The 13,102-nt window shown below is 32.8% G+C and overlaps 1 protein-coding gene across 1 annotated transcript; it reads left to right on the top strand.

Annotated features, from left to right (window-relative positions):
• The first annotated feature begins 206 nt into the window (after positions 1–206).
• Positions 207–9,059, top strand: LOC128185412 (uncharacterized). Its single transcript, XM_052855009.1, has 7 exons — positions 207–549; positions 690–774; positions 1,549–1,722; positions 3,052–3,202; positions 8,435–8,586; positions 8,693–8,803; positions 8,905–9,059. The coding sequence occupies exons 1-7, from the start codon at positions 217–219 to the stop codon at positions 9,057–9,059; spliced, it is 1,161 nt and encodes a 386-aa protein (XP_052710969.1). The 5' UTR covers positions 207–216.
• Positions 9,060–13,102: the final 4,043 nt, after the last annotated feature.

Here is a 13,102-nt window from a genome sequence, read left to right as displayed (position 1 = left end):
CTTTTCTTTCATTAATTTAATCAACATACGCATATTGATATTGACTCCCTGTAAATCAATTCTCAGTTGTAAGTTTTGCTCTAAATAGGTTTTTGGCCCATCAATCATGATTCTCAGTGGTCTAGAACTAATCAATGATGACTGCAAAACTTTATAAACGCCTCTCTTTCTTCGTATATCACGATTAGATTTGAGTTTTTAAAGGACTCTTATTAAATGCTAGATTGGTTTGATAAACCCCATTTGACAAATATGACTGCAATTTTAAAAATCATATTTGTTCTCCTCTCAATAAACGGCTCTGTAGCAGGACTTTATGAGCTTTTTACACCGGAGTCACGATTATCTGGATTTATCATGGAAAAGATTTCTCCGATTGGAATGGTCATGTGTGTTAGAGAATGTTCGAAAAGACGTTTTTGTGCTTCGCTAAATTTCAACCGAAAACGATTAGAATGTGAGTTGTCACATAGTGACGTCTTAACAGACCCATCTAACATGGCGTCGGATCCTGAATTTATCTACATTGGAAGGAATGAAATTCCACAGGTGATATTTACTTCAAACTAATATAACTTTTTAAAAATATGTGTACAAAATGCATTTTAGAGAAATTTATATATTATTTTGTTATAAAGTTAAAAGTTTACGGGAGTATTACCAGTATACCTTTTTTACTTCATCTTCAGGAGTATTTTGACTCAAAAACTGCGTCCTGTCCAGCTAGAGGCAGTTCTGTCAGCACAGCAACTGGACCTAAATGCGTCAAATCAGGTTTACATAATAGTCTGATAAAAATATACTTTCGTTTATTTTATTCTTAGCGTGTACTATTTCTAGAATCAAAAAATGGAAAATATTGTTATAAGAATGAAAAATATATATGTCATGAATACAATAAAAGCAAATATTTCAAGCATATCGAAATCATATTCAAACTACTTCTACGCGATATTGGTATTGCCTTGGGAATATATATATAAAATTTCCAACAATAATGCATTCTGACAATAGGGAATCCCGGGTAACATATGAAGATTTACATGTACTTAAATGTAACAATGATAGCAATGTTTACATATTAAAATATTTCAGAATTTTTTTTAAAAAAAGTATATGCTGACATCTGTTCATACCCCCAGAATTAACATTCCCGTTATATCTTATTCTCGTAAATATTTTCTTTCAAAATACATTTATATACCAAACATGTATTCTGTATTTTGATGTGGTAAACTAATGATATAAACTACGATGTTCTACTGTATGATCATAAACAATAAGAACTTCTTTTTGGAAAATTTGAAAACAAGTTTATAATATAAACTCGTTCATTATTAAAACCTGGAACCATGCTTGATAAATTAATTGTACTTTTGTTGATGTTAGAAAAATGAAAAGCAAATCGGAAATATTTGAACACTCATACACGCTGCTTTACCATTGATTCAATAAACATGAAATGCTAGAATACTCTAAACTGGTTTATGGAATCTTATTTTAACTCAACATTAAAAAACTAAAAACTAAATTAGAGCTATATTTTAGATTGTCCTATTGATCACCCTGACACCAATTCCACTGGGGTCAAGGTCACATCCACCAAGGTCGGAACTGTCCTAAGTTACACGTGCAACTCGGATACTTCAGTTGTCTTGACCTCTAAATGCAGAGGGAATGGAACTTGGACATCTTCTGCTTCTTTATGCCTAGATATACCTGGTAAAAGCCAAGTGATTTACCTTTCTGTTAATTTGACAAATTATTGGTGTTTTGTTTGCATGATAGTTTATCATTATTAGTTGTACTCAAAGATAGCATTTTAAATTTCGATAATGACAATGCATATAAGAAGAAATATAAGAAATATTATTATACTGTGGATATCACGCATTCTTAATCAACACCTATCAGCTTACAAAATGTTAAACTCAATCCATATTACGTGTGTAAACAAACCGATGTTTTTGACATTGATTAAAGTGCCGCATGATTGCAACTGCTGTCTAAAATTAGAAATAGATAGAATTTGATGTTAAATGATGTTTATAGTCAGAAATATGCATTCATAGAGAGTGCATTTTTTAAAAATATTTTACAATTAATTAAGTTATTGAAGGCACCGGGCCTCACTGAAAGACTAGGCCGCTTGTTCATGATATACGTCACGCTGCAGAATTTACATTCACCTGCACTTGCGTAAATACGAAGCGAAATGGAATAAATTAAAGACGACAAAAACATATAATAGCCAGCTAACAATTTCTATTTTCTTTCATTGAATAAAACCTAATAAGACTTTGTGTCGTTTTCTTTAAATTAAGTAATAAGGAATCATTTTTTGATTAATATGAGGTGATACTTTTGGTCGGGGCGTGGTCAAACCTAAGAAAGGCCGAAGGGATTTATGATAGATTTGACAAAGTTTTGACCAAAATTATTACAATTTTGTGTCGCTCATCTTTCATAAAATTAATGGGCTATAGGCTTTAAAATTACTCTCGTAATGCTATCACAAACAAAGACGGTTGAAAATGTAAATATTTAAGAATAACCTAAATCTGATAATCGCATCACCAACCTGCAGCAATTATAAGAAAGTTAAACACAGCCTATTGCTTTGCTCGCTGTGTCATACAATATGCAACATTTTTATTTTCCTTCGTGTTGTTGTCTTGTCACTATATAAAATATAATTAACTTCTAGTTTTATATTTTTGTTTTATATTTTGTGACTTTACGTTATTTAAAACAAACAAATTATATCGATATAACTATATTGCATACATTTTTTTTTAAATTTTATTTCTAAATGTCTTTATTCATTATATAAAACCCCACTCAATTCAAAATTCATACATAGCGAAGTCGATAAAAGTAATCAAATAGAATATGGTGGTTTGAAAATATTGTTTATTTTTAGTTGATAATATTTTTTAAATCAGGTTTGTGCTGCATCTAATTAAGTATTAATTTATTAAATTGTTTAAACATGATAAAATTAATCGACTTCTGACGGGCTTTATTTAAATAATTTATTTGTTTCTTTAGATTGCTTCAAAACACCGGCTTCATGTTGGTTCCAGTATAACTTCACTTACGACAACACGTGGGACGGATGTACTGGGGGAACCCGTTATGTCCGGAGAACTCAGTATCCTTCCGCCCCGTATGTGGGCGTGGTTCTATGTAGTCCTACCAGGTGATTAACCAATCAATTTAGGCATTTGGTTTTACTATTAACAAGTTTAGAACCGCACTATTTGTGTCAGAAGAGATTTTCCAGTATTCAATTATCCTACTAATTGTTTTTAGCTTTTTTACGGGGATTCTATTTCTGCTTGTTTTACCGTGAACAGATACATTTGACAAATGTATATTTGACCAATTTATATTACCTTCGACAGCGTATTGACTATGATAGGAAGAGCATTATAGCACAGTGAAATATGAAATGACACAACTTTATGCAAAGATATCAGAGAAAATAACAGTAAAGTGATTATATTTACATCATACTAAAGTTAATCCAAAAGTCGTTTCCATCCCCAGTAAATCCGCAATAAAATCTTAGAAAAAGTCCGGAAGACTAGGTATAGGTGACCTGACACACTATGTTCTTTAATCAGACATCAAAGTATAACAGGTATCTGATATACTATGCCAAAGGGTTATATTTATTTACGATGGACTGTATGATGTCGTTTTCCACTTCACTAGTTTCCACTTCACTAGTTCAATATAAATAGTTTTCATGTGACACACGGCCTGTCTCGTAATTTGGTCGATCGTAAATGTTCAGTATGAGTGTGTCAGAACAACTGTTCACCATGTCATCTGTTTTAGATTAGTCCCTGGCTACCAAATTAAATACACACTTCAGTATTCCTTCATACGAGCAATTTGCCATTAGCTTGTGATTAACGACATCTGAGCATGATGAAAATATAGTACATTCTTTGTTCTGTCGAATGAACATTTTTACATATATATTTTAGCTTGGCTTGCAAGATTTTACATCGACGATGTTTCTTTCCTATAACAGGATTCTTAATATTACACACAGCGAATACTTATACACTTAACTGCATGATTCTCTCCCTGCCAGGAGTAAAACAGAAGACTGAAACATCATTCCTCCAATGGGCCGGTCTAAGGCAGCACAGCGTGGAGCGTTTCAGGAGCTCCAGCCTGCATCATCCACCATCTGCCACCATGTTTTCTCTCCTAAGTTGCCCGACCGAGGGCTACAGCACAGTAATCTTCTAGATCCTTCCCTGTTATGTGATCAATCCTGTTCCATCTCCTGCTCTTCACCTTGCAATTGATTTTTTTGGCTCATTCCATCTTCAGAACTTTTATGATTTGGATATGTTACCGCCACCTGACCTCACAATCCTTCTAACACTTGGTCTGAAATGTAACATTTCTCTTTTCCTTCGTCTTGGTTAGTTGCCAAGTTTTATATTCAAATTACAAAACAGGCAGGACTAGGCTCTTTAAGACGGAGACTTTGGTCTTTCTGCTGATACCCGTGGCTTTCAGGATGTTGGCTAACCTCCTAAAGGATACATCAATTATCGGTTTCCTTCTTCTGATGTCAGTGGTACCGTACCTCCACCGTTTAAGTGACATTGGTGCAAATTCCACTCTTCCCTCTTTCGACTGTCAGACTGACTTCACTCTTGCTGATTGGCTTCAGCACTTTGCAATACTAAGCATTTAACCTTCATCCCACCCTTTGCTGACTTGTCTTTAAGTTTTATTGTCTGGAACTGATGATGGTTCATTGTTGATGTCAGTAGGGCAATGTCATCCGCAAAGTCAATGTTTTCAAGCATTGTTTTATAATGCTATCGGATCCCTGTTCTCTCTTCTTTTGACTGTCTGTTGTATATCATAGTCTATTACAATAAGAAAAATAAACCTAGTATATAGCAGCCTTGTTTGACGCCAATCATTACAGGGAAAGGTGCACACAGCAACATCAATTTCGTTGTGAAAAGTTTAAAAAAATAAAAAGTTTTAATGAGCTAAAAGGACACATTAGATATGATAGAAGCCCTCAGACGCTTGTTATAAATATTTAGAAAGTTTCTTTACTTAGCGCGTGTGTTTTGATGTTCGTGTGATCATAATCAAGGCGGGTATAAACCAGTAAATGAGCCCCAACCCCTTACCAACGCTTTTAGAAATAATCTCTTATTATCTTCGATCAGCATTTATTATTTATTTAAGATTTACTGTAACCAGGTACTCTTTACACAATTGCTCTAAAAAAGTCCATCCATGATATGTTGACACCGTTTATCTATTTGAAAGTCACTCGCAATGTCTTTTGCAATGCAAAATCCTCGTAGATATTTATTTTTAACCGTTTTTTGAAACACGTCAAGCAAGAGAAAAGAAATTTGAAATCTTTGGATTTTTTATACTATTCAATAAAGATCGGTTGAACCCTGGGGTATTTAAAAACATATAATAATATCGCAGCAATGTTAAGGTGTCCGGGAACGATATTCTTTAAATCAACGAAATAGTTTGACTAGGAGAATTTGTTAGATTTTTTAAATCATATATTGACAACTGTCACACATAATATTTGATGCATTTTTTGACGTCATATGTACTTTGCTGTCACGTGACGTGCATTTTCTAACATTGCATATTGTCTGATTAAATTGCATCGGCATAGGTGATAAATGGCTTTAAATCAGAAATATTTTATAAGAAAAATCCTTTGTAATGTCATACACTTTGAAGTTCTTGCTTGGGCTTCAAATAGATATTTTCTTTATAAAAGATATTGTTAAAACATTTCGCCAAATCACCGAAATAAGGCAGATTTTCCTAATTAAATGCTATTTAAATAAAATTAGGATAAATCCATAGGTTTCCCAATCACGTTTTTCATTGATACCCGTATTCTCTACTAATTTTACCTAAAATATTCAAAAACTGTAATATTATCCCTCGACGGCGCCAAGCTGGGTTTTTTTTTTCATGTATTAACATTTCTTTATTCAGGTGTTTACACATAACAGGGGGAGTCTCTAAACCACTAATTCATGAATAGACTTTTACTTTAAATGAAGCTTTAAATCTACAGATTATTTAATACTGATATTTGATATGAATGAATTGTTTTAATCTAATTCAATTTTAACGTTACGATACATTCCCTGAGAACTATCGAAAGGAATGTAGATCGTAATGTCAAAGTTGATTATGACGTCATATTGTGTGAAGTACAGACAAGTGACTTTCTACACATCGCTGTGGGAAGCCATAACATACTCGCGATTAGAAAATGTGCTGCATAAATATGTGTGGGACAGAATATAGACAGGTGGATACTATTGTGTCTTTCAAGAATATTATTCTAACTGTACTAGCTCTGTTTAAACAAAAAAATACGCGCGGCCCGAAGTCACACTGTTTACAAATTGGTAAAATTAATTATAAATGTTTGCTGCACCAGGTAACAGTTTTTGATAGTTTGCAAGTAGTTGACAGTGTGGGATCATTTTCCTTGAGGAGGTGTCTTTTTTTTTGGTTGTCATTTTCCTCGATAATTCCGTATAAAAATATGTGACATCCATTTTGGAAAAAAGTATATTGGAGGACTGAGCTGTGGATCCATTATCAAAAACAAAAGTGGTGTCTTGTTTACTACGCAAAGAAAATTTCTTTTTTTCATGTTAAGACAAACTTTTATAAAAGCATTACTGTACTAGTAAATAGCTGTTATTTTTAGGTAACATTTCTTGTTATTGCCTGTCTAGGAATTCGGTTAATCGTCGATGCTAGACATGATCAGGTCAATGTTTTACATAGTAAACAATGTTTTTTCCAAGTCCTCTGTCATATGTAGATCCCTGGTTACCTATTTTTGACACTTAATTATTCTTTCATGTCCTTTATGGATTCCTTTCAAAACTCAAAAGGATTACATTCTTACAGCTGAAAGAATGTAGAAAGAACAAGTTGCAAATTGCAAGACTGATACGATTTCTCTAATTCCCTAAAATGGACCAATTGATGGATTGAATCTTCCTTCTTCATAATAAGTTTCAGCACACACTTATGCAGTGTTTTCAAATTTCTTCCAATAGTTGCATTTTTGCTGAAATGTTTGTAAGATGTTTTCTTAATCTGCTTCAGTCTATATATAAAGGTGACAATAAAAACATTTATTTACATTAGTTTATAGCTATAGCAGAAACATAGAAAGATTTAACTTAAAACCATATGTTCACTATTGTTAATTATATACATGTCGACTGCATACACTCAGCAAAACTTGTGTTCATCCATTAAAATATATTTACAATTATATAAAATCAATTAAGCATATTAATTTGTCTTTTTGTTGGTGTGACTTGTTTACACTTAACTTTCAAATAGTTAAGAACGATGCATTGACCTTGACCTCGGGTTGCAACCCGAGACCTCGACCTTTGTTAATTATCATAAACACTTCTGATTTGGTCAAATTCTGCTCAGTGGATGTTTTCTCCATGATCATTTGGCCATGTTAAGTGTTTTTCGTTTTTAGGGGTCATGGTCACGATTTTGGTCATATATTATTTTTTCGATTTTAATGTTTACAATGCTTCAGTAAGGCATTTTTAATAGGCAACCAAATTTTGAGTGTCATTTGATGAGTCACAAGCGAGTTACAGAGCTTATAATTCTTCGCTATGTAAACAAAGCGATTGTTTACATTTTGAATGTTGAAGTAAAAGTTCCAGTTTTAGACCTAAAATGAATGTGATAATCGTTTGGAACTGTTTATTTATGCTTAAAATAAATAATAAGATAGACAAACCAGCTTTAAAGAGATTTTTACTGGTATATTGAACCTATGTAAACAAAAACAGAGCACGAGCCTTGTTTACATGACGAAGAATTGTAAGCCTCAACGACTGGCATCCAAATTTCATTTGATCATTAGAAATACATTTCAAAAGCACTGCAAATAATAAAAACAGAAAAATAAAATTTGGCCAAAATGGTGACCATGCTCCTTTAAACTATCACTAAAGACAAATATCAATCACAGGACATTGTCAATCTTATTCAAACACACGCAGAAAAATACCGGAAATCAATTTCAATCTTTGTTGTCTTGTTTAAGTAATGTGTTTGACGAAAAATATTATCAGTTATGAAATGTTTAAAATTTCTTAATTTGTAATTTCAATATTTATTAGTTCGTCTATTTACTAGGGTGAACACTAAGAAGTTTTGTTGAGTGTATATATAAACTGCCATTATATCCATTGACCTTTATTTATGTTCTGTACACATCAAATTTCAATTGTATTATATCTGTGTATTAAGAGAGGGCGGTCAAAGTTTTGGAACTTGTGCCCAAACCCAATTTTAATGATGTGCAATAAAAATATGTTCAAATCAAATTGTTTTTCAGGTACAAGATAGTTTTGGGATCCGCTTTTACGGATAAATTTCTCAGCATTGGTGATGGTAATGGTTCAGGGGCGGATCACTGTGAACTTGTAGGCGGATACCAAACTGAGGCTATAGTGGCAAATGATTATACAACAGCTCCAACGGTTACGGGTACTTTGATTCAGGAAGTTCTTTTATATGTCTATGTAAAAAAGAGAGTTCATTGTAAAAAATGATAATATAATATGTCTTTGTTGCGGAATGTTTTTATTTTTAGGATATAAGCGTTCTAACTGGGGTGAACCTTTCACGGTTGGAACGATAGGCAGCTCGACCCCTTACAAGTACAATTCATGGTACGAATGCGGAGTGACTCCACCAGAACCTCGTGAGTCGAAATAAAATTTTAAAAAAAGATCGTTGGAACAATTAGCATATAATACATTGTATACAATATGTCGTATTTATTTAATACAATCCACCTTTTAGCCTGTTTTAACACCCCGACATCATGTTGGTATGAGTATAGTTTTCATCATGATACTGCGTGGAACGGATGTACAGGCGGCCGGAAGTACGTCATGAAGACCAAATATACTTCCGCTCCTATTGTTGGAGTAGAACTTTGCAATTCAACAAGGTAAATTATTGAAAGCAATGCTAGGGATTCTATCTTATTTTGTTATCTTTTTGCTTTTTCTTGTTTTTCTTTTGTTTTATTAGTTATTGTTTAAGGTATTCGATGTATGACGACCACATTTTGTACCTAATAAATGAATGGTCCGATGTTCTTAATCTTGATATCATTTTGAAGGTGTTATCAAATAAAAATACACCACCAAAGGAATTTTCAAAATTTTGATTATGGTCCAACTGATTACACCTTGAATTTTGCATTGAGTGTATGGGCAACCAGGGTTGGCAAAAAAGCGGGAAATACTCATATTTCCCAGGACGGTGGGAAATACTGGTAATACCCGGGAATTACTGGTATTTCCCGGGAAATACTGGGAATTAAAGTATAACTACATATTATGGTACTTCATACTTAGTGTTAATCAAAACTGTTGGGATGTAAACAATAGTACACCTTGTCAGCTATTACATTTTATAACTGTCTTTGATTTTAACAAGTTTTGACAGGCCAGTAATGCATTGGTTATATTCTTATGAATATTCCAAATTTGGCTCATTCATACACCATTGTTATTTGTTTTTAAGACTTAAGTCAGGTATACAATGTAGGTGCATCTATACAGTTATCATAAATATGATAACTAATGTTCTTTTCTTCTGGTTATTTGGTGTGTGTGAAAATTGGCCAAGAAATTTATGAAAAGTAAGGTGTGACTTATGTCACTACCCCAGTATGTAACACACTTGAGAAGACAATTTGCCCCACTCATAGTATATATCTCCCCAAAAACAGGAGCACAAAACTGTCAAGAGTCAATTATTTATTTAAACAACATGTGCGATTATTTAATTGTTACTTGTAACACCTACAGTAATTATAACAGTTTATTTGGTGCTTTGAGTTATAAATCTGTAAAACACTAAACTTTGGGTTCAAAAAGCTGGGCTAAAATTTGTACTCTAGCAGCTTTAGAGGTCTTCGGGAATAGGTGATTTAAGATTCATAAACTGACAGTGAAATGGCAAAGTATGCTTAATTGTGTTTGATGCTTAATGTTAATATCTTCTATCCTAAACAGATGTTTAACATTGAGCAAATTAAAGAAATAAAGATTATGATTTTGTATTTTCCAGTATTTCCCACTTTAGTGAAAATCAGTAGTATTTACCGGGACGGGAAATACCGGTATTTACCATCGGTAATTCCCAGCTCTGGTATTTTGATTTACTTCAGGTGAAACAATTTTATGATTGCGCGCTGTTCCGTGCGGTCAGCTGACGTCGCATTTTCATGCGTTTTTAAAGACATGTTCTTGCCGTAATATCTATTAAAACTCCTCTGCTAGTTTGAAAATAGTTTCAAATGACGTATGAAAATGACGTACAGCATACGGTCTACATCACAAAAGAAAATAATGAAGTTTTAAAATGTTTTATAAAAACTGTAAGTACTCATATCTAAAAACTCAATTACAATGTTCGAACAATTTTTACGCTGGGCCGTGTGTACTTTCCGCGACCCTTTGATACATTAAAATTTAAGTTTATTTCTATGAAAACCACTTTAGTTTGATTTGAAATCTTATGACAAAGAGTTAGATATACAATATGTATATATAACCCCCTTTAAAATGACAAAAACGCGATTGTCCACGAACTTTTTGGACAACCCTCGTACATACGAAAACCAATTCCGTGTTCACAATGATTTGATTTCATATCCGTCAGTTGGCAGTTATACAATTATTTGAACAATCTAAGTTTATTATAAGTGGTAAAAATTGTACAGGTTTATACTGTAATATGTATTGACCCATGGTGTGGATATATTCATTTACAGACCCTGAAACGTCCTACTACACTACACGCTCGTTGCACCCTCGCTACACGCTAGCTAAACGGTTCACACGAAACGCTGAATGGTTTACACGAAACGCTGCACGCTTTGCCTGAAACGCTAAACGATTTACACGAGACGCTGAAAAGTTTACACGAAACGCTGAACGGTTTACACGAAACGATCCTCGCACGAAACGATTTGCTCGCTTTTCACACGCTTTCGACACGCTTTTTTTTCTGATCGATTTTCGTTTCCTTCGGATCCTCTCGGATTTTTCCTCTTACTCTGTTAGTAAGAATTAATTTTACGAAAACACAAAATAATAGAAATACTGATATTAAAAACATATATGTACATAAGTATTAAATTGATTATTTAAATTAAATTGTTACCAATATTCACAGCAAAAATATCTATTCACAGAATTAACAATTACGGAAGCTCATTTAGGCCAGCTTAGCAGAAAAAATAATTTCTTTTCAATAAGTTTTGCGTTTAAACGCAAAAGATTACGATTCTCTCTTTTCTGGGCCATTTTTTCCTATTGATGAAATGTACCGTAACATTTCGATTTGGCATAATGCTCTTTGCGAAGTAGTCTTTTCCGGGTTTTTTTTCAAATCAACTGTTTTTCACAGTCTAGATACCCAGTATCCGGCTAGCAAACATCACTGGTGCACCATTTTGCCTGTCATCTTTAAGGAAGAATTGGAAGCAAATATAAGCAAAGACTTATTCTTTCTCTTGTTTTTATTTATAGCGCGATCCTTTTTTCCAGGATACGTTTGCTTTGAAGTGCCTTATGCATTCAAGTTAAGACAACTTACAATTTCATTATAAATTAATCCAAGTGAAAACCGGAAATTTAGTCTTTGTTTTGTGTCAAGTGTTGTCATCAAATCAAGAACTTGGTACATATACTAAGTATATATGTATATATAAGCTAAGGAATTAATTAAGATTAAATCACTGCGTTTATTCGCAAATTCATTGCATTTAATCGCAAAATTATTGCGTTTAATTGCAAAAATTATTGCGTTTAGTCGGAAAATTTATTGTGTTTAAAAGGATTAATAGCTTTGCATTCAAACGCAAGATTTTTTGCGGTTAAACACATTTTTTTGCGGTTAAACGCAATACTTTTTAAAATTTCAAAGTGACATATTGAGTTATATGGAAAATATAGAGGTTGACATTCTTTGTTCTGTAAAAAAAGCTCGAGTCTTCTTATTGTTCACATAAGTGATTTATTGCCATACGTTTCAAATAAAAGTTGCTTTCTTCTGTTAATAATATCATTTATTAACAAATTGAATCAGTTTACCTTGTTTGCCACGGGTCTTTTTGTCAAAGAAATTGTAATTCTGTTCTTGACATTATTTGTAAACAAATATAAGACTCGATCTTTGTTTACAAAACAATGAATCTTACTCCAATACCTCTCTTATAACTTGACTACTAACATTCAAATTTTGGTCAATCATTCAAAATGTGCTGGTAAACCATTTTATACATAAAAATCAAAAAATAAAATTTTGATCTAAAATCGTGTCTAAGTCCTTTTAAAACAGTACATGTAATGTACATTTGTATGATTTGTTTGAGAGATAGACAAATGGTTAATTTTTAGACACTCGATTTTGTTAAGGTCAGACGACACGTTCCTCGAGCATTTTTTTTTGTATCTCCTCGAAATAAAGAGTTCCAATAAAAATAATCCGGATTTTCACCGAAATTGGTTTTAAAAAATAATATTTGATTATGCCCCTTTATGTGCTCTTCTACAATTGGAGATAAATTTGTAATTTGTTTATGTAATGGCGACACAGGGAAAACCTCGTAGTAAAAGTGGAAAATTTGTTTCAAGTAAAATTCTCAGGAAAGTGCATTCTTTAGAAGAAAACAAGCAAAGAAATAAAGAAGTGGAGAAAGGTAATAACTCTTTTTTATGCTGTAATATGTATATATGGATCGTATTTTGCTGAATCAGACTGTGTCAAAAAGAAACCTGGTAGTTCACTCCAGATATACGTATTTATTTGGAGAAATACATATATTATATTTGATTTTATAAATTGAACAAATTTCGGACATCATTTTTTTACTATACATATGAATATTTTTTTTAAACAGACGATTTGGGTGTGTTCCACTCACAACAAGAGCTCTCTGAAGCAAATGAAGGGGACGGGGTTATACCACACTATATGC

The sequence above is a fragment of the Crassostrea angulata genome, chromosome 5 (genome assembly GCF_025612915.1).
Source record: "Crassostrea angulata isolate pt1a10 chromosome 5, ASM2561291v2, whole genome shotgun sequence".
Classification (NCBI taxonomy): domain Eukaryota; kingdom Metazoa; phylum Mollusca; class Bivalvia; order Ostreida; family Ostreidae; genus Magallana; species Magallana angulata.
The sequence above is the reverse complement of the archived record's forward strand: the minus strand, read 5'-3'. Positions and strand labels throughout refer to the sequence as shown.

Bases quoted from the DNA above. Each gene is read 5' to 3' on its own strand.
- LOC128185412 (XM_052855009.1), top strand. From the start codon at position 217: ATGCTAGATTGGTTTGATAAACCCCATTTGACAAATATGACTGCAATT. The intron at 550-689 runs GTGATATTTACT...CTTCATCTTCAG, and splicing joins GAAGGAATGAAATTCCACAG to GAGTATTTTGACTCAAAAAC. The intron at 775-1,548 runs GTTTACATAATA...GCTATATTTTAG, and splicing joins ACCTAAATGCGTCAAATCAG to ATTGTCCTATTGATCACCCT.